The sequence below is a fragment of the Mirounga angustirostris genome, unplaced genomic scaffold, assembly GCF_029215605.1.
Source record: "Mirounga angustirostris isolate CCGP_5_RB_7025 unplaced genomic scaffold, mMirAng1.0.hap1 SCAF_3, whole genome shotgun sequence".
In the NCBI taxonomy this organism is placed as follows: domain Eukaryota; kingdom Metazoa; phylum Chordata; class Mammalia; order Carnivora; family Phocidae; genus Mirounga; species Mirounga angustirostris.
Genome location: NW_026991711.1, coordinates 152178572 through 152203088, shown reverse-complemented (window position 1 = coordinate 152203088; position 24517 = coordinate 152178572). Strand labels below are relative to the sequence as shown.

Below are 24517 nucleotides of genomic sequence, written 5' to 3'. Positions count from 1 at the left end.
CCAACATACAATCAGCATTTACTTATTTATTTATTTATTTATTTGAGAGAGTGTGTGTGTGCATGCACTAGAGAGCAAGCACGAGCAGGGGGAGGGGCAAAAGGAGAAGCAGACCCCCCACTGAGCAGGGAGCCCAACGTGGGGATCCCAGGACCCCGGGATCACAACCCCAGCCAAAGGCAGACACCCAACCGAGCCACCCAAGCACCCCAAACAGCATTTTTAAAGTATTGAAAATAGTTACCTTTCTAGGCCCCCACAAGACCAAGGACCTTTGACTCAGAGGAATGTATGGAATATAATCATTAACTGAGCTAGTATGAACTTTATACACGTGGATACAATCTAAATCTAAGTGAAAAGGACACTTGTTTAGTCATTCCATGTTTCTCTAAGAACTTATTTAGACCTACAAATCTAACTTTCTCTTTAGCAGTCTCTCCTTTAAGTGAAGAGCACCTATCTGTTAGGGTTGTTCAACGAGGGAAGCTAGGAGAACACTTGGAAAAGCAGAGAAGCTATCATTTTCCAGGTGACTACCATGTACCCCCAGTTCCCAACTATGTTCTGTGTTTTACACTTATCATCTAATTTAATCCCCACCATAGACAACCCTAGGTTCCTCCCATTTTACTGCTATGGACACTGGCTTCAAAGCCTCTGCTCAAACTATAAAATCCCAGAGTTACCGAATTTATAAAACTCACATGAGCAGGAAACAGAGGCACACCTCTTACAGCTCGATTTTTCATAAGCTGAACTGGTTTAACTCTATGATTTACACTAAGTTCAAAACCCAATTCTACTACTTATTTACTGTGATACTGGACAGACTATTTCATCTTTCTGTGTCTACTCAACTAACTTTAGAACCATTTTAAGGAACCAAAAAATTCATGAAGAACACTTAGCACAACGCTTGGCACATAGATATTACCCAATAAATGTTTGCTACTGATATTTATTAAGTTCCCCTTTAAAGCTACCAGATTTAGGAGCGCCTGGGTGGCTCAGTCATTAGGTGTCTGCCTTCGGCTCAGGTCATGATCCCAGGGTCCTGGTCAGTGGGGAGCCTGCTTCTCCCTCTCCCACTCCCCCTGCTCGTGTTCCCTCTCTCGCTGTGTCTCTGTCAAATAAATAAATAAAATCTAAAAAATAATAATAACAAAGCTACCAGATTTAATCATAGTAAAATAGATAGCATGCTATAAGTGACCTACTGCATCTCTATGATACAGGGGGAATAAGATAAATTTCGGGGATATTTACGTAGTATAGCTATCTTAGAGATTACTTACATAGTATAAGACATCTTGGGTATTTAACACTAAAACGAGCAAGAAAATTTTGACCATATTGGTAAGGAACAGTTCTACTAGAAAGAAAAACGGAAATCTGGAAATACTTGTTTATTCACTCATCAAAAATCTCTCATTTGCCTAATAGGTTCTAGATTCTGTACTCAATGCTGGGTAGTCAATGACTCCTGCCCTTCTGACAAACAATCTAGAGAGAGAAAAGGACAAGGAGATCCAGAGCATAGTGGAGGACAGTGTGTCAGGAAGTCTTCTAAGAGGACAAGATGTCTAGGCTGAGACTTGAAAGAAGGGGATTCTCTAGGGAAAGAGAGCAGCATATAAAAGCCAGAGGCAAAAAGAACAGGCCAACACACCTGAGAAGCTGGAGAATATTTAATATAGCTAACAGAGGGAATATACTGAGAAAGAGGGAGCGGTGAGAGAAGTTGGATATGCGGGGCCAAATTCTGATAGACCTTGTAAGCCATGTCAAGAATTGTCGATTTTTATCTTAAATTCAAAGAGAAGCCACTGCAGGTCTCAGGGAAGAAACGAACCAGATATGCATTTCTGAAAATCCAATCTGAATGTGCGGGGGACAATATATAGTTCCGGCTTTTCAACGAGCCCTGGGTGAAGTGTGCCCAGGCCAGAACCTCCAATATGCCAGGGCTGTTTTCAAAGGAACTTACAGAAGAAAGAGCGATCTAGTCTTCTGTGTCAAGAACTAGATGTGTGATCCCAGGCAGGAAAGTTAACCTCATTATTTCCAGTGTTCCCAATTTTTAAATAGAGATTAAACCATCTGCTTTATCCACCCATTGGAGATTCATGGGGATTAAATGCAGTAATGCAAATGGTAACTCTTGGAAAAGTGCACATTGCTATACAAACATATGGTGGCACCACTGTCAGGATTATTTAACCATGAGAATATGGAAAAGCTGGAAGGGGGAACTTCAAAATCTACATGTGAAAGTTTTTGGGAAACGGACACTGCTCCTCATTAATAAAGAGAAGTAAAAACATGCAAAGAGCAATAAACTACCATATCCAACTAATCGGTGATCTCTCTGAAACCGAGTACATGAGTCATTCTGATTTGCTCCCACAGTCTTTGATGGTTCATTACAGGCAAACTATAGGACTGAGTAGCTATCACTTCATGACCTATGTTTTCAGGTATCCAAAACATACGGCTTAGAAGGAAGAGTGAGAACATTCCCAAGAAACTGGTCTCTTTCACATGATGTTTGGTGCAGGACTTTTGTTATATGTCTCTCAAGCTTTTTTCCCAAGAACCAGCTGTACCATGCTATGAGTAATTTATCTTCATGTCATATTCTTGGCTACTGCCATTAATCACAGTGTTCCCTTACTGGTGAGATCCTGATTCTGAGCACTGAGAAAATGAAAGACACAGGGTGGGATACTGTTCATGACCTAATTACTCTCATCCCATTGGTCTCCACCCCCATTCCTCCTCAACCTTGCCCCCAAATACCAGCAAGCTGCTTTAAACTACTGCTTAGCTCTCTTTAAAATGGCTTGTTCCAGCAGATGTTCTCAGCCTCACACGTGCATTTTCTTTTCTTTTCTTTTTTTTACTCACACTTTCTATATGAATAGCAGATTGTAATGCTTCTGTTTTTCTGATCCAGAGGGGAAGAGTCTACATCAAATTAGAGCAGCTTTCTTTCAACAAGCTTGGTAACAGCGTAGGTGGATGTTCTGACCCTTTTCCCTCCCCCTGCCTCCCTCTTCCACCCCCACCCCACTGGAACTGCTAGCAGATGTTTCCTCTAAGTCTGTCTTCTTCAAGCCCCAATTCTCTGACTTTCTGGTCTCTATTAACAAACTGCATTTCTTTCATCCAGTTATCTCTGATTGCTTTGCACTCCCAGCCCACACAGGATCAAGAATGCTGTCACCTTCCATCTCTCTGCCTAGTCTCCAGCAATTTCAGTGAACGAAGAAAACCTACAGATGAGATCTGAACAGCAACAGCCCATTTAGTCAACTCCGTGGCCAGTCCCAACACGGGTTCTCTGACATATTCTTCCTCTCTTCCAAGATATTACTACAAACACGGAAGGTAATGACAGGATTTGTTCATAGAACACTTTATGTTCTTAATGAAAAATAAAGGCTGTCAACTGAATCCACTTTTAATTAATATTTTTAAAAGGCATGAGTGCCAGGGACTTTGGGTGCTGGTTTTTATCTCCTTTAACTAGCTGTCAAGCTGTCTTAAATATATTCTCTCATAGGTATAATATAAATAAATCAAACTAATTTTTCTTGATTTACTGTTTATCTTCCCAACATCGTGCTTCTCCTCATTCTAAACAGTCTGTCAAATGGCAATGTCTTATATTTAAATATATTTTGTATATGGTTAAACTTCCCACTCAAAACTTAACAATTGCTTGGATATGCCTCCTTGAAACAGAAATTGCTAACTGCCCCTCTCTCCCCCTTTCCTAAAGACTATCATTTCTGCACATACCTGCCCTTCCACACCCTGCTAGCAGGATAAAAGGTATTATCCTAATAGCGTTTCTTACACCGAGGGTGCTCTGTGAATGCTCATCAGGAAGGGGGAAGGTGGTACTGCTCTGCAGTTTAGGAGTCAGACCTAGATTTGAAGGCCTGGCTCTGCCACCAGAGAGCAATGTGGCAGTTTGAGCGAGTCACTGAGACTCTCTGGGTGTCTCTTTGGCTATAAATGGAAATCCTAAAGCCTCCATATAAGGATAAACAAGGTTTGTGATAATGAATTTCAAACGCCTAGCAGGGACAGGCATTAACAGATTCAATAAAAAAGTTATTTTTGCAAGTGTCCCCGAGCTAGATTTGAGGTCTCTGATGAAAAAGAAAACAACAAACATAATTCATTTTCATTTTGGCTGAAAGTGGATCCACACCAAGGGTTGTATTCCAGGTGGACAAGCTATTCATCCGGCCCGGACAGGAGAAATATTCCCAAACCTCGCTTACTAACATACAGGGCTGAAGAGGCGCCTTCCTTAGAGGCTTCGTTCCAAGTGATGGGTTACCCTACGGCCTTCCCAAGCTAGCAGGCTTTTTCCTCTGTATCTACTTCATTATTCTCAGAATTATAGAAAGGTCAAAATCTCTCTGTTTCCTAATGTCTAACATTCGCTGTAGGAAGGGGCATTATTTAAGGACAACAGATTATCCTGAGTACTTCACTACAATACGTATCCTATATTAAACAATAACAACAAAAACAAAAGCAATCAAATACATAGCTAACTATCCTTTAAGGGGAACAACCTGCTACATAATAAGAGGAAAAAAATCAGACAAGGATTTTAAAACTTCAACCCAACCCTTCACAAACAGACCAGGAAATTACAGCCTTTGGCAACAAGAACACACCTTACTGAGCCTGAACAAAGTGCTAGTTCTGTCAGTGTGTCCTAATGCGCTGGCAATGGCAGGAAAGGAAAGGTTCCTTTCCCTTACAAGTCTATCTCTGATGTCATTTCCATTTTATCTACTGGGCATTACATTTCTTTTTGCTCAGTGCAAAAATTATCTTTTTAAGATGAAAAGCCAGCAATTTGGCACGTATGCTAATTGGTTATTGTCAAGGATTTTAGAAAAATGAAAATGGAAGAAAAAATTCTCATTTACTTGGGCCTAGTAATTAGTAATCTGCTATAATTTATAATGTGCTAAGCTTATCTTTATAAGCATTTTCTTTTAATAGAGAATTAGTAATTCAAATGAAATAAGAAACAGTATGTTCAAAGAATTCTACAATCTTTCTAGTTTTACCTATGAAGCCCTTGGTGTCAGTCATAAGTTCTGAACAAATTGGTCTCATTGTTCTCTAAACATGCACAGTATTTTCTTTCCTCTGTCTTTGCCCATGCCAGTCCATCTTTGTAATGCCCGTCCACCCCACATCTTTACCTTCTGAAACCCTACCTTTCTTTTAAAACCCAGCTCAAACAATATCTCCTCAATGGAGCCTCCCTTAATCTCTTCTAGTGCCAGGAATTCTCGCCCTCGCTGGTAGCCACATAGAAAGTAGGTATAAACAACACACTAATACTTGATGAAATGTCGTTAAGGGAGTAACAATCCTACACAACACAAACTACCTCAGTGTCAGCTTCTGGAATCAAATGAGTAGCTCTGGTATCTCAGATCTGAATTACAGTACACAGAGAATTTAGACAAGGATTGATGCCACTACTGTATATTTTGCAAAGGATTACACTGGATCCATGTGTAGGTATACACATGCATAACACACACACACTCTGGAGAGATACTGTTGCCCTGCAATGCATCAGTGCTTTTGAAAAACAAAACAAAATTTAAAACAAACCAGCAAAAAAAGTAAACTACTGTCCTAAATTAAAAGCTCAAGTCCCTATTTATTTTTGGGAAACAAAATCAAGACTTTAGAGTCTATAAAGAGCATTTAAAGTAGCCTGGGTTGATGAGTCACTTGTCTTATTTAGGAAGGGTTAGAACTGTTATTCACAGAAAAAGGAAACACCGATTATCTTAATTCTAAGTCCAGAACTGTTCAAGTGGCTTTGTGAATGCTAGTAAAACAATAAACTAACCAAACAGAACTATCAATTATCTCTAGTGGAACATATTTAAAGGAATAGAAGGGTCACACCTAATGCTATAACCCAACACTCTGAGCTACTAAAAGGAAACTCAAAACATTGCGCTGGATACAAAAACACTTTGCTTACTGCTTAAATTTCGGTAAGGGCCACCGAGGAGGTCAGAAAGACTTATCAATACAGCCTAACAAGAAAAAATGACAGCTCAAACAGATCTCAAACTTAAACATACAAACTTAAATGTGATCTTTGAACACAGACACAAAAGGAAACCAGGGCTTAAATGTGAGAAGAGGCCGAGTCAGAATTACATAGAGGGCCAACAGTGAGAAAGAGGCGGACAGAATTTCTACCCCAGCAGCTGACTACTCTTCCTGGTCCCTGGGCAGGTTTTGTACCTTCTTTCCTCTAAATCCTCGGATGGCACATGCCTTCTTAGCAGTCTCTATGTTCACCTGCCTTCCCTTTCAGTGGCAGAGTCACTGAATCTACAGGGATCCTCTCTTGTTCATTATCTTGGGATGCAGTAGGATAAAACTATGTCATCACTAGTTAGATTATCTTCTAATGGCCTTTTAGATAATTTCAGCAATTTTTTTGCATGGTATCAGATGCTAACGAATCTTAAACACTACTCGAGAGCCAACAGTGACCACTGATTACAAATATAAGCAAAATTTTTTAAAGTGTGGCCTTTAAGAGATTAAGAGAAATTCTTCTCTTCTTTGAGAACCACTGCTTTAGGGTAAAGTTTTTTAAGAAGTCAAAGATGCTTAAACATAGCCATTCACTCTTTCACCTGATCTTATTAAGTGCCTATTAACTGCAAGACGCTATTATCAAATCTGAATATAAAGTAGTAGACAGGTAAGAGCTGTATGCTCATCCAATGGGGCAGACTGATAATAAAAACAAATATGTAATAGTTTCAGATACCAGTAAGTTCTATGAAAACAAACAAAACAAACCAGGAGAATGAGCCTAAATGTGATTTTGAGGTAAGGGTGCCCTTTTAGAAAGGGAGGCAGGGAAGTCAGAGGAAACTCTCAGCTATGAGCTGAAGCCATGTGAAGAGCTACAGAAAGATCTAGGTAGGGGAACAGTGAGTGCTGAGGCAAAAAGAGTTTGGCACGTTCCAGCAACAGAAAGTGGGTCAGTGTAGCTGGGACACAGTAAGAATGGGGAGTGTGGTAGCAGATGAGGTTAGAGATACAAAGTCAGAGTCAGATCATGTAGGGTCTTAGACGTCTCTACAAGTGTATATTTTATCCTAGGTACAGTAGAAAGCCACTGGAAAGATTTAAGTGAGAGAGTGAGAAAGGGATTTACATTTTTACAAGATAATTGCGGGGATACCTGGGTGGCTCAGTTGGTTGGGTGTCTGCCTTCGGCTCGGGTCGTGAACCCACGGTCCCGGGATTGAGTCCCGCGGGGGGCACCCTGCTCAGCGGGGAGTCTGCTTCTCCCTCCGCCCCGCCCCCCACCCCGCCTGTGTGTGTGTGTGTGTGTGTGTGCGCGCGCGCGCACGCGCATATACGCGTACTCTCTCTCAAAAATAAAATCTTTTTTTTTTTTAAGATTTTATTTATTTATTTGAGAGAGAGAGAGAATGAGAGAGAGCACATGAGAGGGGGGAGGGTCAGAGGGAGAAGCAGACTCCCTGCCGAGCAGGGAGCCCGATGCGGGACTCGATCCAGGGACTCCAGGATCATGACCTGAGCCGAAGGCAGTCGCTTAACCAACTGAGCCACCCAGGCGCCCCTCAAAAATAAAATCTTTAAAAAAAAAAAAAGGTATTTGTAGCTTTGGTGTGACTGAAAGACTATATGCAAACAGATACTTAGTTAAAATAATGAGAAGAATTTAGGGTAGTCAAACACAGCTTATCTGCTTTAACTTGAAAATAATGGATGTCTAAGAGAGTACAGACCCCCATCCCCTGCCCAAGAAAAAAAAAGGAAGGAGCTCTCAGACTTCAAATTTCTACTCTGCTGCAGACTGGCCTTTAAAACAGACATTCAATCCAAATTAAGGAACAGTAGTTTTGAAACCATTCTATAGTTCTGACAACCCTAAGAAAAGCGTATTTTTTTTCTTCCTCAACTCCCACCTTTCGTCTTGCAGGCCTAAAATCAGAAGGACAATCTCGGGACACCTGGGTGGCTCAGTCGGTTAAACCATCAGACTCTTGATTTTGGCTCAGGTCATAATCTCAGGGTCCTGGGACTGAGCCTTGCGTCAGGCTCCCAGCTCAGTGGGGAGTCTACTTGTCTCCCTCTCAATCTGCCCCTCCCCCTGCTCATTCTCTCTCTCTCTCTCTCAAATAAATAAATCTTAAAAAAAAAAAAAGTTCAGCCTCAACATGATCCTCTAAAAGAGGCTTGATTATAGGAAAGTCTCCATTACTTGGAGCTACTAAATTGTCATTTCCCTCAGATCGTGAATATAAATAACCTTTAGCTCCTCTAAATGTATTTGAAAATTGGAGGGGGAGATGAACCATGAGAGACTATGGACTCTGAGAGACAAACTGAGGGTTCTGGGGCGCCTGGGTGGCTCAGTCGTTAGGCGTCTGCCTTCGGCTCAGGTCATGATCCCAGCATCCTGGGATCAAGCCCCAAATCGGGCTCCCTGCTCCGCGGGAAGCCTGCTTCTCCCTCCCACTCCCCCTGCTTGTGTTCCCTCTCTTGCTGTGTCTCTCTCTGTCAAATAAATAAAATCTTTAAAAAACAAAAACAAAAACAAAAAAACCCCTGAGGGTTCTAGAGGGGAGGGGGGTAGGGGGATGGGTGAACCCAGTGATGGGTATTAAGGAGGGCACGTATTGAATGGAGCATTGGGTGTTATACGCAAACAATGAATCATGGAATACTACATCAAAAACTAATGATGTAATGTATAGTGATTAACATAATATAAATTTAAAAAAAATAAATGTATTTGATAAGATGACTAATGATATACATAAGATTATTAAAAAAATCATTTAACCAGGAGAGTTTTAAATCTGTAAGAAACACCTATTGACAAATCAACCTGTGATAAACTGACTGGACATCAAGTTCATTATTGTTTCCTTCTAAGAATTTCTTTAGTATTCTAATTCAAATTAGATACTTCAAAGTAACAAAATTCTGTATTGTCTTAAAGATTCCACAATTCATTCACATTTTTCATTTGTTTATGGAACATCCTTTTTTTCAGTTTGAACTAGCAAATATTATTAGCATAAGAAAACATGCATAATCTTACCTCCACTTTAATTCTCTTCGGGGATAATTCATCTCTTTCTCCACATTTTGACCTGAATGGAATGGGAGAGAGAAAAACTTGAGAAAGTAACAAATTTTATTCTAAAGACATCTCAATCTATGAACTTCCACCAAAACATATACCCTTGAAACCCTTACACCAGAAATAAGACATTCATAAAGAACACTGACATAACAAAAAAGACTTTTCATCATTTCTAAATTAACATTAGGGAAATAAGCAGACACCATTATATTACACATTTTAAAAGGCCACTACCTAAGAACTTCCCCACAAAATAAGTACTCAATAAACATGTAATGATCATCACATAATGAAAAAGGGAAAAAAAAAAAATCAAGGAGGATTGTATTGCATGGTATCTTTTTATGGATCAGTAGGAACACTTCAGGATAAAATGACCAAAGTGGCCATTTAAGATGAATGCTTAAGGCTACGTAAGATTCAAATGCATGTTGTCTATCTATTGAAACTACAGATGTATTTTCCCTTGACCTACGGATCTCTCTGCTGGGACTCTATCCCAGAGGTACCTACAGATATATGAAATACTACTGCCAATTAAACTGTAATAAGCCATCAATTATAAATTATCCCTCAAAGTAAAAGATGTTAAAATGTAAAAAAAAGTACATTTCAGAATCAACAAAGTATGTATGACATTATTTATTATGATGCTATTTGTAATGATAAAAGACTAGAAACAACTCAAGTATCCATCAATAGGGGACTGGTTAGATAAATCATGGTGGGGTGCCTGGGTGGCTCAGTCTGCCTTTACCTCAGTTCACGATCCTGGGATCATGGAATTGAGCCCAGTGGGGAATCTGCTTGTTCTGCCCCACCCTCTGCTTGCGCACGTGTGCTCTCTCTCTCTCTTTCACAATAATCTTTTAAAAATAATCTTAAAAAAAAAAATTCATACTAAAAAAAAAAAATCAGTACATCCACACAATGCAATACCATGGTGCTGTAAAAAAATAATGAAGATGTGTACATACTACCATGACGAGATCTCCAAGACATGTTAAAAGCAAAATATAGAATAATGCAGACACATACTACCAATTTTTTTTTTTTGGAAAAAAGGTAAAAAATGAGAAAATATATATCTGTTTGCAAGTGCATTAACACACATTGGAAAGATGAAAAAGAAACTAATAAAACTACTTCTACTGAGGAGGAAGTTAAAAAGAGACCAGAACAGGAGTGCAACTTTTTATATTACGTATTCACATAGTTTTGGCTTCTAAATTATGTAAACATGTTATATATTTAAAAAAATATATATTTTTTAATATTTTTTATTCATTTATTTGACAGAGTAAGAAAACACAAACGGGGAGCAGCAGAGGGAGAGGGAGAAGCAGAAGGAGAGGGAGAAGCAGACTCCCCATCGAGCGGGGAGCCTGACTCGGCACTCGATCTCAGGACGCTGAGATCATGACCTGAGCCGAAGGCAGACGCTTAACCGACTGAGCCACCATTTTATCCTGAAACCACCATATTAACTTTTTAAGTTAAATATATTTTTAACTTTTTAAAGGCACCCCTATTTAGGGGCACCTGGGTGGCTCAGTTGTTAAGTGTCTGCCTTTGGCTCAGGTCACGATCCCAGCGTCCTGGGATCGAGCCCCGTGTCGGGCTCCCTGCTACGCAGGAAGCCTGCTTCTCCCTCTCCCACTCCCCCTGCTTGTGTTCCCTCTCTCGCTGTGTCTGTCTCTGTCAAATAAATATATAAAATCTTTAAAAAAAAAGCACCCCTATTTAAAAATATATTTAAGTATATAAATGTAAATACTACAAGAAACAGCTAAAAAATGTTGAAAGCAGTTGCCTCTGGGGTGTGGTATTCAGAAGGAGGCAGGGGTGGGGCAGGGAAACTGCTGAGTTTTCAGTAAAGCCCTGTGCACTATAGGATTCCTTAAATCATATACATGTATTACTTTGATTAAATTACTTAAATAAAGCAGGCCGAAAATTTTGTGTAATACAGTGAAAAAATAAAAAAAAAAAATCACTACATCAGCTCTCGATTATCCAACTTAAAAAAAATCTTATAAATAATTCTATAATATTCTTAGCCTGTTCATTTAGTCTGCATAATTTTACTTTGTGTCAGTTTGTAAATATGTGAGCTCTTAAGGCAAGGTAGCAAAGGAAGCTGCTATGAGTTAGGGGACATAATGACAGTAAATGCCTCAACAGTGGCTTTTCAAACCTGAATAGGCACAAGAATAATCTGGGCCACTTGTGAAAATTTGGATTCCAAGACTCCATCCCCTGTACTTATTAGGGCGAGGGAGGGTGCTCAGGATGTGGTTTTTCAACACACATTCAATTACTCTAACGCCAGGGGTCATGTGCATCTACTCAGAGAAGAAGCAGGACACAACTGATGGTGAACTAGAAATCGGGGTCCACGGGGAACAAGTGACTAAAACTGAAATGGTACTATGCCATCTTGCTTAGGATTTAAGTGAAGATGAGATGAAGAATAGTAAGATGTGTTTATATTAAATTTTAAAACCACCACTGCTTTTCAACATGTGTTTTACTTCAAATATTCCATATTCTACTTTCATATTTCAAACACATGTCCATATTCCATATAGTCTGGCATCTTCCAATTCTCCCTTAAATACTGGCCAATGGAGTCTTTTCATCTAGTCAACTAATCTCATTAGACTGCAAACACCGTGCAAAAGGAACCACTTTATTTCCTCCAAGAGTTCAACAAGTTCATATAGTTAGTGGGTATACAAATAACTAAATCTCATCATCACACTCAAAACCAAAGCATCTGCGTGAGAAGAATGTCTAAAACCACTACCAGAACAATGCTACAGTGCTAGGGAACTGCCTTTCAAAAGAAAGACAAAAGAGAATTAAAACAACAAAAACCACATTAGCAATGTTTTGAAAAGTCACTTCACTCTTTAATTTTATAGAACCACAATCACATCACACTTCTACTTTTTGAAAAATGCTTATATTCTATCAGTGGGTAGTGTTTTAAGTTCCACTTCTATCAAGCAATGCAAAATCCTGTCAATTAGTTAGACACTTACTTGGTGGTTCTGTAGGTGTATTTGTAGGTGACTTCTCGAGAAATCTGCCTAGCCAGGGCAAACAGTTCATCTCTTCTTGTCAGCAGGGCATTATCCTTCACACAGAGCTGAGCAGCCGCTTCATTAACAGTGAGCTGTGTATCCAAAACAAAGTTTAAAAATTATAAACATCTTTATTTCATCAATAAGAAAAATGTTTCACTTAAGGATATAAAAATGTCACATCACTATATAATGAGATCATAGTTTATAAAAATCAGGATGGGTCTTTCTTTATTCCTTATTAGTCCTAAGGCCTAATTTCATAAGAAAATCACTTCACCTGCCATCTCTCAGAACTCAAATTAATCAAAAGTCACCTTGGTTTTATGTATTTATATGCTTAATTTATTTTTGTTTAGGCATGAGTTTATAGAAAATAAGCAAAATAAAGTAAAAAATGTTCTGTATCTAATTTTTATGAAAAGCCAAGAATTTGATATGATTTGCTGATAATATTTCCCTAACTAAAAGTGAGTATACACGATCTGAAAGATTTTTTTTAATGTGAACAGATATGAAAATTCTTAGGAAGGAATAAAAATTTGATGATATGAGTTAAATATTTATCAAATTACTTAGTAAAAAAACAGAGTATCACAGATTAGGGCCATAAAGGAAATCACTAATTGGAATTGGAATCACCAATTCTCTAAAATTCACCTAATTCCACTCTGTTACCTAAGTGTTAAATAATGCCAATACAGAGTTGCTACTTGACAAAACACCTTGTACTGAAATTTAAAATAGCAAACGTTATCCTAAATTCAAAATCTGTAGTTGTTTAATAAATCAGAAAAGGTTTTTTCACATAATTTTGCCAATTTAAATAGATGTAGGGAATTGCCAAGTGCTACATCAAATTTTTTTTAAAAAGCAAGAAACACTCATTGCAGACATGACTGACAGCAAAGAGAATGGTGTGATGGCAGACAGATCTGAGGTGAGTCCTGCTCCATCACTTACCATCTGTGTGACTCTGGGCTTCTCAGAGCCTCAGTGTTCTCAGAGGCAAAAATAGGATAATCAAAATGGGAACTACCTCAAGGGACTAACAAGAAATAAATGAGACACACCTGGCACAAAGTTGGTCTTAATATTAGTTCTTGTTTTCCTTTCATAAAAAAGCAGGTATTTACTTCCTCCCTACCCAGGCATCCCATTTTGTTCACAAAAATGTTAGGTATTTAGAATTTTCAAAAATACAGAGAAGCAATAGAAGAAATTCAACCTTCTGTCTATTAATGCAATGCAGAATGGTTGCAATGCAGAATGCAAACCTTCCATCTATTAATATTTTATTTATTTTTTAAGATTTTATTTATTTATTCATGAGAGACGGGGGGGGGGGTGGGGGGGACAGAGGCAGAAGGAAAAGCACAGAGCAGGGAGCCCGATGAGGTGCTAGATCCCAGGACCCTGGGATCATAACCTGAGCAGAAGGCAGATGCTTAACCAACTGAGTCACCCAGGCACCCCACCTATTAATATTTTAATATATATTACTCTAATATCTGTGTACATACAAACATGTACGTGAATATAGATTTTTAATCACCTTTTTTCACTTATGTATGCTGTATTTTTTGCTTTTATCATGTGTTAAGGCAGAAACTTGGCTTGTTTACATCAGCATCTGGCATGGGTTGGATATTCAATAAATATTTGTTGACTGATAAATAAATTTAAATATTCTTTACCATATCATTTTTACTACCTAGACATATAATATTCCATTGTAGGAAAGAGCAATGTATTATTTAAATCAACCTCACTCTGAACATTAAACTACCCCCACTTTTTCATGTGTTACAAAATAAGCTGCAAGGAACATTCTTAACTGTGTATCTTTGCACACGTATTTAATTATTTTCTTGGAATAAACTCCTAAGAATAAACTTGTTAGGTCACAGAATATACTAAATTTTAAAAGATTTATGTATTTCACCAAATTACTCTCCAGGAAAATTGCTCCAAATCATAACACTACCAACAATTATATGAAAATCCATTATCCACAATCAACCAACACTGGGTTATTTTATTTGAAAAGCTTTACCAATTTGATGTATTTTCCATATCATTTGGTTATAATTTACATTTCTTTGACTATAAAACTGAACCTTTCTCTTATACTTTTAAATTATTTTAAAATTTGCTTGCTCATGGCAGTTGCCTGTTTCTTCTATTGCACTATTTTGTTTCTTATGGACTTTAGGAATTCTTTATGGGTTAAGAGCATTAACTCTTCATATGCAGTGGCTTTTCTTTTTCATAGTTTATCATTAGCCTTATGGTTTTTGTCTTGGGTGCAGAGAAACTCCCTTTCTCACCCTAATAATACACGAATGTTTTCCTGCAATTTAGCCTAATAATTTTATTTTTTCCACTTAACTATTGAAACCATTTAGAATGTGTTATGGTGTATGATATAAATCCTGTATCTAACATCCCCCTCCCCAGATTTCTACCTGTAATTTACATTGTCTAATTCTCAAATAATTTTGCTACGGACAAGGTTATAATAAACCCAGGCCTCCTATTTTAAACCTACAACTGAATATGAAAGCATAATAGGAACAATGTATTTTCAATCTTCTCCCCTTTTCAGCAAAGCAGTAGCTACAATGACCTTGAAGACCTTCTCAAACCCCTCTTTATGTAGCCCTTTCTTTCTTGTACTCATACCCTTAATTTGTACGGAGAACTGGTGATTGTCGGTAAGGTATTTTAAATGACAACATTTCAGAGGCACCACCTTATGCACAACCACAGAAAATAACCTTTCAACATAAACTGAAAACAGTGTTCTAGTATTCCATCATCCTACCAGAAACCAAAAACACAAACATAACACATATTGTTACTGAATTCAGGCTTCAAGAGATCAAAAAGTAGACTGAGCTCTCCAAGCCCTTAGGGAGACTTCTGGTATTAAAACTGAGGCTGCAGGGGTGCCCGTGGCTCAGTCAGTTAAGCGTCTGCCTTGAGCCTGGGGCATGATCCCAGGGTCCTGGGATCGAGCCCCATGTTGGGCTCCCTGCTCAGCGGGGAGCCTGCTTCTCCCTCTCCTCCCCACCTGTGCTCTCTCTCACTATGTCTGTCTGTCTCTGTCTCTCTCAAATAAGTAAAATCTTTAAAAAATAAAATAAAAATAAAACTGAGGCTGCAGAAATAACTATACCTTACCCCAAGTTGTAATAAGAAGCTGACTCTTAAGGGTTCCCTCTCAAAAATGTATTTTCTGTCAGTGTTTTCTGTATTTTACACCCCAAATTGTTAATAAATAAGTATTATGATGTATTTTTTTAAATTATACAAATACTCTAATATAGTAGTCACTGCAGTACCATACTAGCTTTTTAAAAATTTTAAGTTTCTAGGGGCACCTGGCTGGTTCAGTTGGTGGAGCATGTGACTCTTGATCCCAGGGTCATGAGTCCCACACTGGGTGTGGGAGCCCACTTAAAGTTAAAAAAAAAAAAAAAAAGAAGTAAAAATTCTAAGTTTCTAGTTTTTTTAAGTAGGCATCATGCCCAGTGTGGAGCTCAAGGTGGGGCTTGAACTCACGACCCTGAGATCAAGACCTGAGCTGAGATCAAGAGTCAGATATTTAACCAACTGAGCCATCCAGGTACCCCTAAGTTTCTAGTTTTGTTAAAAATGTAAAATAGATATTCTAATTGGTTTACTTCCTCCAATTCCTTTTTTTGGCTAAAAATACCAAAATTCCATTCATATTTTTATGTTAAATATTTCTTAAAGTTAGCTTTCTATCATTTATAACTAGACTTAAGTTTTCTTTACTGATAGTTAAAATTATAGCCTTTAACAATCAAATGACTGTGATTTTCCATTTGGTATTGTTAGCATAAAAATACCATGAGAATGCTGTGTGATAGGGAGGCTCAAAAGGCAATCGAGGCTTTCATTTCCAGCACTGGGAAGGAATGATTGGCCTCCTCATAGAAAACAACTAAAAATGTTGGATAAAAATGGGAGGAGAAAAATATCTTAAATGCATCAATAAACCAGCAAGACAACTGTAAGGACTATTCTGTTCGGGCTAAAATAAATGAAGACAGTATCTCAAAGGGAGCAAGTTGAGGACAGGTGCTAAACCAAATGACCCTAAGCTTCACAACCTCATAGGGTTGATTAGCGTGGGAAGAGAATAGGAGGAAAAACCCAGGATCCACCAAAGGTGAGAAGTCTGAGACCCCTCCCTCCACAAAGCTGAAATCCCAAACCACTACACACCCACTGGTAGCCTGAATTAGAAATACACCTGTACTCCCAGGAGAATGCAAGGGAAATTACCTGTCTTGAACCCTGTTACTGAATAGGAGAAAACAGAAGATACTCCCTTGAGATTTCATAAACCCCCAAATGAGCCCTCACATGATTTTCAGCCCTAATTCACACAATGTGGGTTGAGAATTTTTTTCACAGGGTTCTAGAGTTGTGTTGTGCAGAAAACAGGTGCCTGGTAGAAGCAAAAGCAAATAACCTCTAGAATAATCAATTTTCTTCCTAGGCCTCAAGACATTCCCACAGTTCCAAGAATTAGGAGTTATAGACAGAAATCATAAAATATCCAAAGAAATAACATCAAAAGTAAAAACCAGCAGGAATGACAGCAGAATAAGACCCTCAAAGACTTGAGAAAAATAAAAAGAGTTGAAAATATGACTAAAGAATAATACAGTAAAAAAACACCAAGAACTGAGAAATCAGAAGGAGAGAAAAAACTGGGGCAGAGGCAAACAGATTTCAAAAAAACAATAGCTAATATTGACTTGTAAACACAATAATAAAAACCAAAAGCCAAGGAAATATCTTCAATTACTAAGGGAAGTTAACTGACAATATAGAATTTGATAGCCAGAATAAACAGCAATTAAGAATGAGGGCAAAATAAAGAGGTTTTCCAGTGGGTTGCGGTAGGACAGAATCTGCCATCAGTAGGCCTCCGTTAAGAAAATTCTACATGAGGGCACCTGGGTGGCTCAGATGGTTAAGCGTCTGCCTTTGGCTCAGGTCATGATCTCAGGGTCCTGGGATCGAGTCCCGCATCGGGCTCCCTGCTCCTTGGGAGCCTGCTTCTCCCTCTGCCTCTCTCTGTCTGTCATGAATAAATAAATAAAATCTTTAAAAAAAAAAAAAAAAAGAAAAGAAAATTCTACATGATGTACTTCAGGCTAAAGGAAACTAAGTCCAGATAGTAAATCAGATCTAAAGAGAGGGAGGGACAGAAATACAAAATAAAATAAGGGAAATAAATTCAAAATATTGGTCATTTTAAAAAATGTAAATAGGCCAAATGTTCCAGTTAAAAGACAAAATTTGCCTAGGTTTTTTTTTTAATTCAACTATTGGTATTTATAAGAGATGTATGTAAAACATGGATTCAGAAAAACTGAAAGTAAAAGAATGGTAAAAAGATGTAACAAGCAATTACTAATAAAATGAAAACAATGTACTTATATTATTATCAAACAAAATAGGCTTTTAAAGCAAAATGGGTTATTAAAGATTAATAGTTACTGCAAAATACAAACAGAAACAGACAACTCCACAATCACAGTAGTTGATTTTCACACACAAAAAAGCTTTAGAATAAGCTTGTTAAAATAGACACATACAGAACGCTCTACCTACAGAAACACATAAAAAACACCGACCACATACTGAGCCATAACTAAAATCTCAACAAATTTTAATATATGCAAACCATGTGCTCTGACCACAATGTAATTCACTTAAAAATCATTAGAAAAATAATTAAGGGGGCGCCTGGCTGGCTCAGTGGTTAAGTGTCTGCCTTCAGCTCAGGTCATGACCCCAGGGTCCTGGGATCGAGCCCCCCATCGGGCTCCCTGCTCAGCGGGAAGCCTGCTTCTCCCTCTCCCACTGCCCCTGCTTATGTTCCCTCTCTAGCTGTCTGTCAAATAAATAACATCTTAAAAAAAAAAAAAAAGAAAAAGAATTAAGGAACAGCCCTCATATTTGGAAATGATAATTCATGGGTAAGAAATCATAAATAAAAAGAGAAGTAATGGGGGGGGGACTTCATACCAAAACTTTGGGAATTACACCAAATCAGTATATAGTGAGAATTTATAGCCTTAATTGCTTACATTAGAAAAGAACAGCTAAACATCAATGAACTAATAGGCACCCAATTTAAGTTAGAAAGGAACAATAAAGAACCGTAAGAAAGTATAAGTGAACACACACATAGACACAGCACAACTAAGATATCAACTAAGAATATCAACTAAGCCAAAAGTTCCTCCTTCAAAAAGATCAGGAGTTAGAAAGCTTTTTCTATAAAAGATCAGATGGTAAAGATTTTAGGCTTAACAGGCCAAATAGTCTTTGTCACAACTACTCAACTCTGAGGTTGTAGCTCAAAAGCAGCCACAGACAACACATACACAAATTGGCCTGGCTGTGTTCTAATAACAATTTATTGCAAAATCAGGAGATGGGCCACATTTGGCCCACAGGCTGTAGTTTGCACACCCCGGAAAAGAGGAATAAAAACAGACAAACCTCTAGCAAAATTGATCAGGGAAAAAAAAGAAACAACTGGGGGCGCCTGGGTGGCTCAGTTGGTTAAGCTTTGGACTCTTGGTTTTGGCTCAGATCATGATCTCACAGGTTGTGGGAAGGAGTCCCACTTGAACATTCTCTCCCTCTGCCCCTCCCCCCACTCATGTGTACACACGCTCTCAAATAAACAAATCTTAAAAAAAAAAGATAAATGGACAAACAATATTAGGTCTTAAAAAGTAAAAACAACTTTATGATAATAAGTTTGAAAACTTAAGATGAAATGGACATATTTAGAAAAATGTAACTTATCAAGATGACTCAAAAACAGACTACCCCGATAGTCCTATAATCCATTTTTTAAAATGATTAAAAAAACCCCCACATTTCTTTTCAAGTATATGATGCTGAAATCTACGCATTCTAAGAGTTTAGAATAAAGCATCATAACTTACTATTAATGTGTTCAGGTCTATGGGGTTCCCAGATTCAAGAGTCCTCCCCTCTCAAAACTAAGATGGCTTGACTCCTCTGAAAGCTTCAGCCTTGACTTCTCAACACTACAAGGAAAACTGACCTAAATGTGGCATATTCTACGGGCCTAGGTCCTTATAGTAACACACACACTTCAGTTCCTGTAGAATTTCCAGGAGGTCTACAACTTACCCACTGACTCTACATCCTCCTCTTCCCATCTTTGAGTTCCGGAACTCTTTGATTAGAAGTTGCTATTGGACAAATATTCTATAATGCCAAGCTGCCTACTTGCTTGTATTTCTGAATATTACAAGTTCCTACATTCTCCACTGCCTTGCTATTCTCAACTTTCAGTTTCTCTCTCCTCATCCATTCACTGATTTAAGATCTGACACACACTCTGCTTGTCTAGCTTACCACATAACACATCTCTGGAGAGATGATACATTCTGCCTGCCTGGACATCCTTCTAATACTTTGGGGGTTTGTCCCTTAGCACCTGCCTCACATCAACAATGAGTGTGGTTCTAGGTCAAGCCACTCACACTATCTTCATGGTCTGACTCCTATAAACCAGGCCATACCTAGCCAGGTACTAAGACCATTGCTGATTCTTTAGCTTTAAGAAAAAAAACAGTGTTTATTATAACAATGATTAATTTCATAATTCTTTACTGCCTGATATACAGTACATTTGGAAACAAGTATAAAAATGCATACAAGAAAAAGAATTTTATATACTTTTAGAGTTGAAAAATGTTTTCAGGTGTAGATAACTTTTTGATTTTCATCCACTTATGACCTACGTATTACAGCTGTAGGCCTTGAAAGATGAAAGAACAGTGTCCACAGGGTGTAATAGGAAAAAACTCTCAAATACTAACAGTGACTTAACAATGAGTCATATATTTCCTTATTTGGAAACTGAAGACAAACCAGTATTGTTCTTTAATGTTAGGAATTTAGAAAAACTCAAATATCTTTCACTCATTTTAAATAGTCAAGTGAGAAAATGTGAAATTATCATACCTAGAAGTACACTTAATGTAATACCTCCTTTCTTTTAATTCTCTCAAGATTTCATAATTTCCACCAAGCTGCTGAATGGTTACTAGTTTGAAGGAAGCATCCTGATTCATAAACATCTATCTTAAACTGTATTTTTGGATCAGATTCACATACTTGAGTTACAAACAACAAGTGGTCTAAGTTTCAAAAATACAAGCCACATATTCTAAAGCCCCCACCCCCACATCTCAGCCTACTAGCATTCATTTTGAGTGTTCTCTTATTTTGGGAAACTCATGATAATCTCATTACCTAAATACCATCTGTACCTATTTATCCAAAGAAGCAAAGAACCCTTTAGCAAAAGCCAAGTGTGAAATAATTTTTCTATTTTTTAAAAGTAGGTTAGGACTTAAAAAAGAAAAAAAAGTGAGGTTGATTTGGTTTATTAAAGTCATCTCTTTAACATACTTTCACTTTGATAAAAATACTGACTCAACTTTGTGTGCCATTTAAAAAATTATATTAAAACTAGATTAAAGCATGAAACTAAAATTGGCAACATGTTTTGCCCTTTGTTTTCTATTAATGACAACCATAATAGCCTTTTGGTAGATTCCTCCATTAATTCATGGGTAATGAAAGCATCAAAGTGTGTCTGAATTATAATGCTAAGTGTGTTTTCTAGATGGATTCCTAAGTTCTTGTGAGTCAGTTACTGTATGGCAACAATACATATGACAATTGCAAAAGGATATGCCCAAAATAGATCAAATCACTGATTCTCTGTTACTTAAAACATTTTGCTAACCAATTTCCTTATTTTAAGCTCCAGTATGCATTCACATCTAAAAGCATTTATTTAAAAAGATGATAGTGAAATTGCTGAAAACAAGATTAATATACAAAAATCAGCCAGTGACAGTAATTTTTTAAAAAGTGGAAAAAAATTTCATTTACAATTATATCCCTTTTAAATCTTATATATTTGCATATTCTCTATTAAACAAAATAAAAGCTTAAATATCTAGAACAGACATTTAATATGTATATATATACTAGGTTTTTTTGGTTTAATAAAGATTTTTATTTATTTATTTGACAGAGAGACAGCGAGAGAGGGAACACAAGCAGGGGGAGTGGGAGAGGGAGAAGCAGGCTTCCCGCGGAGCAGGGAGCCCGATGTGGGGCTCAATCCCAGGACCCTGGGATCATGACCTGAGTAGAAGGCAGATGCTTAAGGACTGAGCCACCCAGACACCCCATACTACGTAGTTTTTGACCTAAGAAGAAATGTGCAAAACCTAAGTGATATGTGAATAAAGAACTATAAAATTACTGAGAAATATAAAAGATCTAAATACGTAAATATATATACTATACTACTGTATGGGAGTTTTCGTTATTATAAATATGTCAGTTTTTCCCAAATTAATCCATACCTTTAAGGAATTTGTAATAAAAATACCAATAAAAATTTTGGGGAAATTTAATAAATGCATTACAAATTTCATTTGGGGGCGCCTGGGTGGCTCAGTAGGTTGGGCGTCTGACTTTGGCTGAGGTCATGATCTTTGGCTCCTGGGATCAAGGTCCGCGGCCAGTTCCCCACTCGGTGGGGAGTCTCCTTTACCCTCTTCTGCCCCTCCCCTTGCTCATGCTCTCTCTCTCTAATAAATAAACATCTTTTAATGAATAAATAAAAATAAAAGTTTCATTTGGAAGGAGAAATGCATGACCACCTAAAAAAATAGAAGCTACAAAACAAGACTATTGAAGGAACACTTGCCTTTCCAGGTATCAAAATATATTTCTTAGCTACAGTAATTAATGGAACTCTATACTGGTAGGGGAATAATTAGACTAATGAAATCATACAGGATAAGATCAATAAATATTACTACATAAAATTAAACTTCCACATGGCAAATGAGTCTGAAAGGTCAAAGGAGAAATGATAATCCAGGAAAATGTTCACAACATAAGACAAAAGGTTAATATCCTTAAAATATAAAAAGTTCCAACCAAACAAATTTTTTAGAGGTAAGAAAAACAAATCCAAACATTAAACAATTAAACATTAAACAAATTAAACATTAAACAAATTAAAACATTAAACAATTAAAACAAATGATAAGAACATAAAATTGGATGTCTGTTATAAAAAGATATTCATCCTCACTAAATAAAGTAAATTTGAGCAATGAACATTTTTCACCTGTTAGACTGACAAAGATTAAAAAGAATGATAAATGCAGTATTAGCAAGAGTGTGGAGAAATGGACACTTGCATGTGATAATGGAATTATAGACATTGCAGTTTTAGAAGGCAATTAACAGTATCTACTAAAATATTAAATCTATATTCTTTGATCCCATAATTTTACATGTTGGAATCTATTCTATAGAAAAACATGCCCAAGTCTGTCTATCAAAGGAGTATGTATTCATATACCACCATATGTAGTATCAAAAAAATAGAAGCATCCTAAATGACACCAAATAAATGGTTCAGATAAATAAATAATGGTACATTCACATTATGGAATACAACGAAACCTCAAAATAAAAAAGGTAACTCTAGGTGTATTCACTTGGAAAGATACCTAATAGTATACTGTATGGTGAATATAGTGTTATAAGTTTTTTTTTTTTTAAAGGGGAATTCAGAGGATAGTGTGCCAAATATCCCTTATTTGCATACATAAAGAAAACTATCTGAAAGTTTACAGGTTCAATTACTTTACATCCTTTTGTAATAACTGAGTATTTTTGCAATCAGTATATACTCTTTTCTGTGTTAAAGTACAAGTCTGAGGGGGAAAATCTAATGTTTCCTACATGGAATACTACATTCAAATGAACATTTTATTTCTTCTACAGGATTTATTTCTTCTACAGGATAAATGCTATAAAAAATTTAGCAATAAAATAGCCTTTTTAGGCATCCGAATCGGCAAAGAAGTAGTCAAACTCTCACTCTTCACAGATGATAGGATACTTTATGTGGAAAACCCAAAAAACTCCACCCCCAAACTGTTAGAACTCATACAGGATATTCAGTAAAGTGGCAGGATATAAAATCAATGCACAGAAATCAGTGGCATTCCTATACACCAACAACAAGACAAGAAATTAAGGAGTCAATCCCATTTACAATTGCACCCAAAACCTTAAGATACCTAGGAATAAATCTAACCAAAGAGGCAAAGAATCTGTACTCCGAAAACTGTAAAATACTCATGAAAGAAATTGAGGAAGACACAAAAGAAATGGAAAAACGTTCTATGCTCATGGACTGGAAGAACAAATATTGTGAAGATGTCAATGCTACCTAGAGCAATCTACACATTCAATGCAATCCCTATCAAAATACCATCAACTTTTTTCAAAGAAATGGAACAAATAATCCTAAAATTTGTATGGAACCAGAAAAGACCCCGAATAGCCAGAGAAATGTTGAAAAAGAAAAGCAAAGCTGGTGGCATCACAATTCTGGACTTCAAGCTCTATCACAGAGCTGTAATCATCAAGACAGTATGGTACTGGCACAAAAACAGACACATAGATCAGTGGAACAGAATAGAGAGCCCAAAAATAGACCCTCAACTCAATGGTCAACTAATCTTTGACAAAGCAGGAAAGAATGTCCAATGGAAAAAAGACAGTCTCTTCAACAAATGGTGTTGGGAAAATTGGACAGCCACATGCAGAAGAATGAAACTGGACCATTTCCTTACACCACACACAAAAATAGACTCAAAATGGATGAAAGACCTAAATGTGAGACAGGAATCCATCAAAATCCTAGAGGAGAACACAGGCAGCAACCTCTTCGACCTCAGCTGCAGCAACTTCTTCCTAGAAACATCGCCAAAGGAAGGGAAGCAAGGGCAAAAATGAACTATTGGAACTTCATCAAGATAAAAAGCTTTTGCACAGCAAAGGACACAGTCAACAAAACCAAAAGACAACCGACAGAATGGGAGAAGATATTTACAAATGACATATCAGATAAGGGGCTAGTATCCAAAATCTATGAAGAACTTATCAAACTCAACACCCAAAGAATAAAGAATCCAATCAACAAATGGGCAGAAGACATGAACAGACATTTTTCCAAAGAAGACATCCAAATGACCAACAACACATGAAAAAGTGCTCAACATCATTC

General features: G+C 37.3%; 2 protein-coding genes across 4 annotated transcripts in view; one reads left to right on the top strand and one right to left on the bottom strand.

Moving 5' to 3' along the window:
- The window catches only part of NEMP2 (nuclear envelope integral membrane protein 2), a 369626-nt gene that overhangs the window by 198943 nt on the left and 146166 nt on the right, over positions 1-24517 (top strand). The gene's annotated exons all lie outside the window — the stretch shown is intronic.
- The window catches only part of NAB1 (NGFI-A binding protein 1), a 48671-nt gene that overhangs the window by 10054 nt on the left and 14100 nt on the right, over positions 1-24517 (bottom strand). For all 3 annotated transcript variants that reach the window (XM_045868335.3, XM_045868334.3, XM_045868336.3), the window contains exons 3-4: positions 12262-12395; positions 9170-9221 (exon numbers count right to left, since the gene is read on the bottom strand). In XM_045868335.3, the coding sequence (XP_045724291.1) occupies positions 9170-9221; positions 12262-12395 (186 nt within the window). The remainder of the gene's footprint in view (positions 1-9169; positions 9222-12261; positions 12396-24517) is intronic.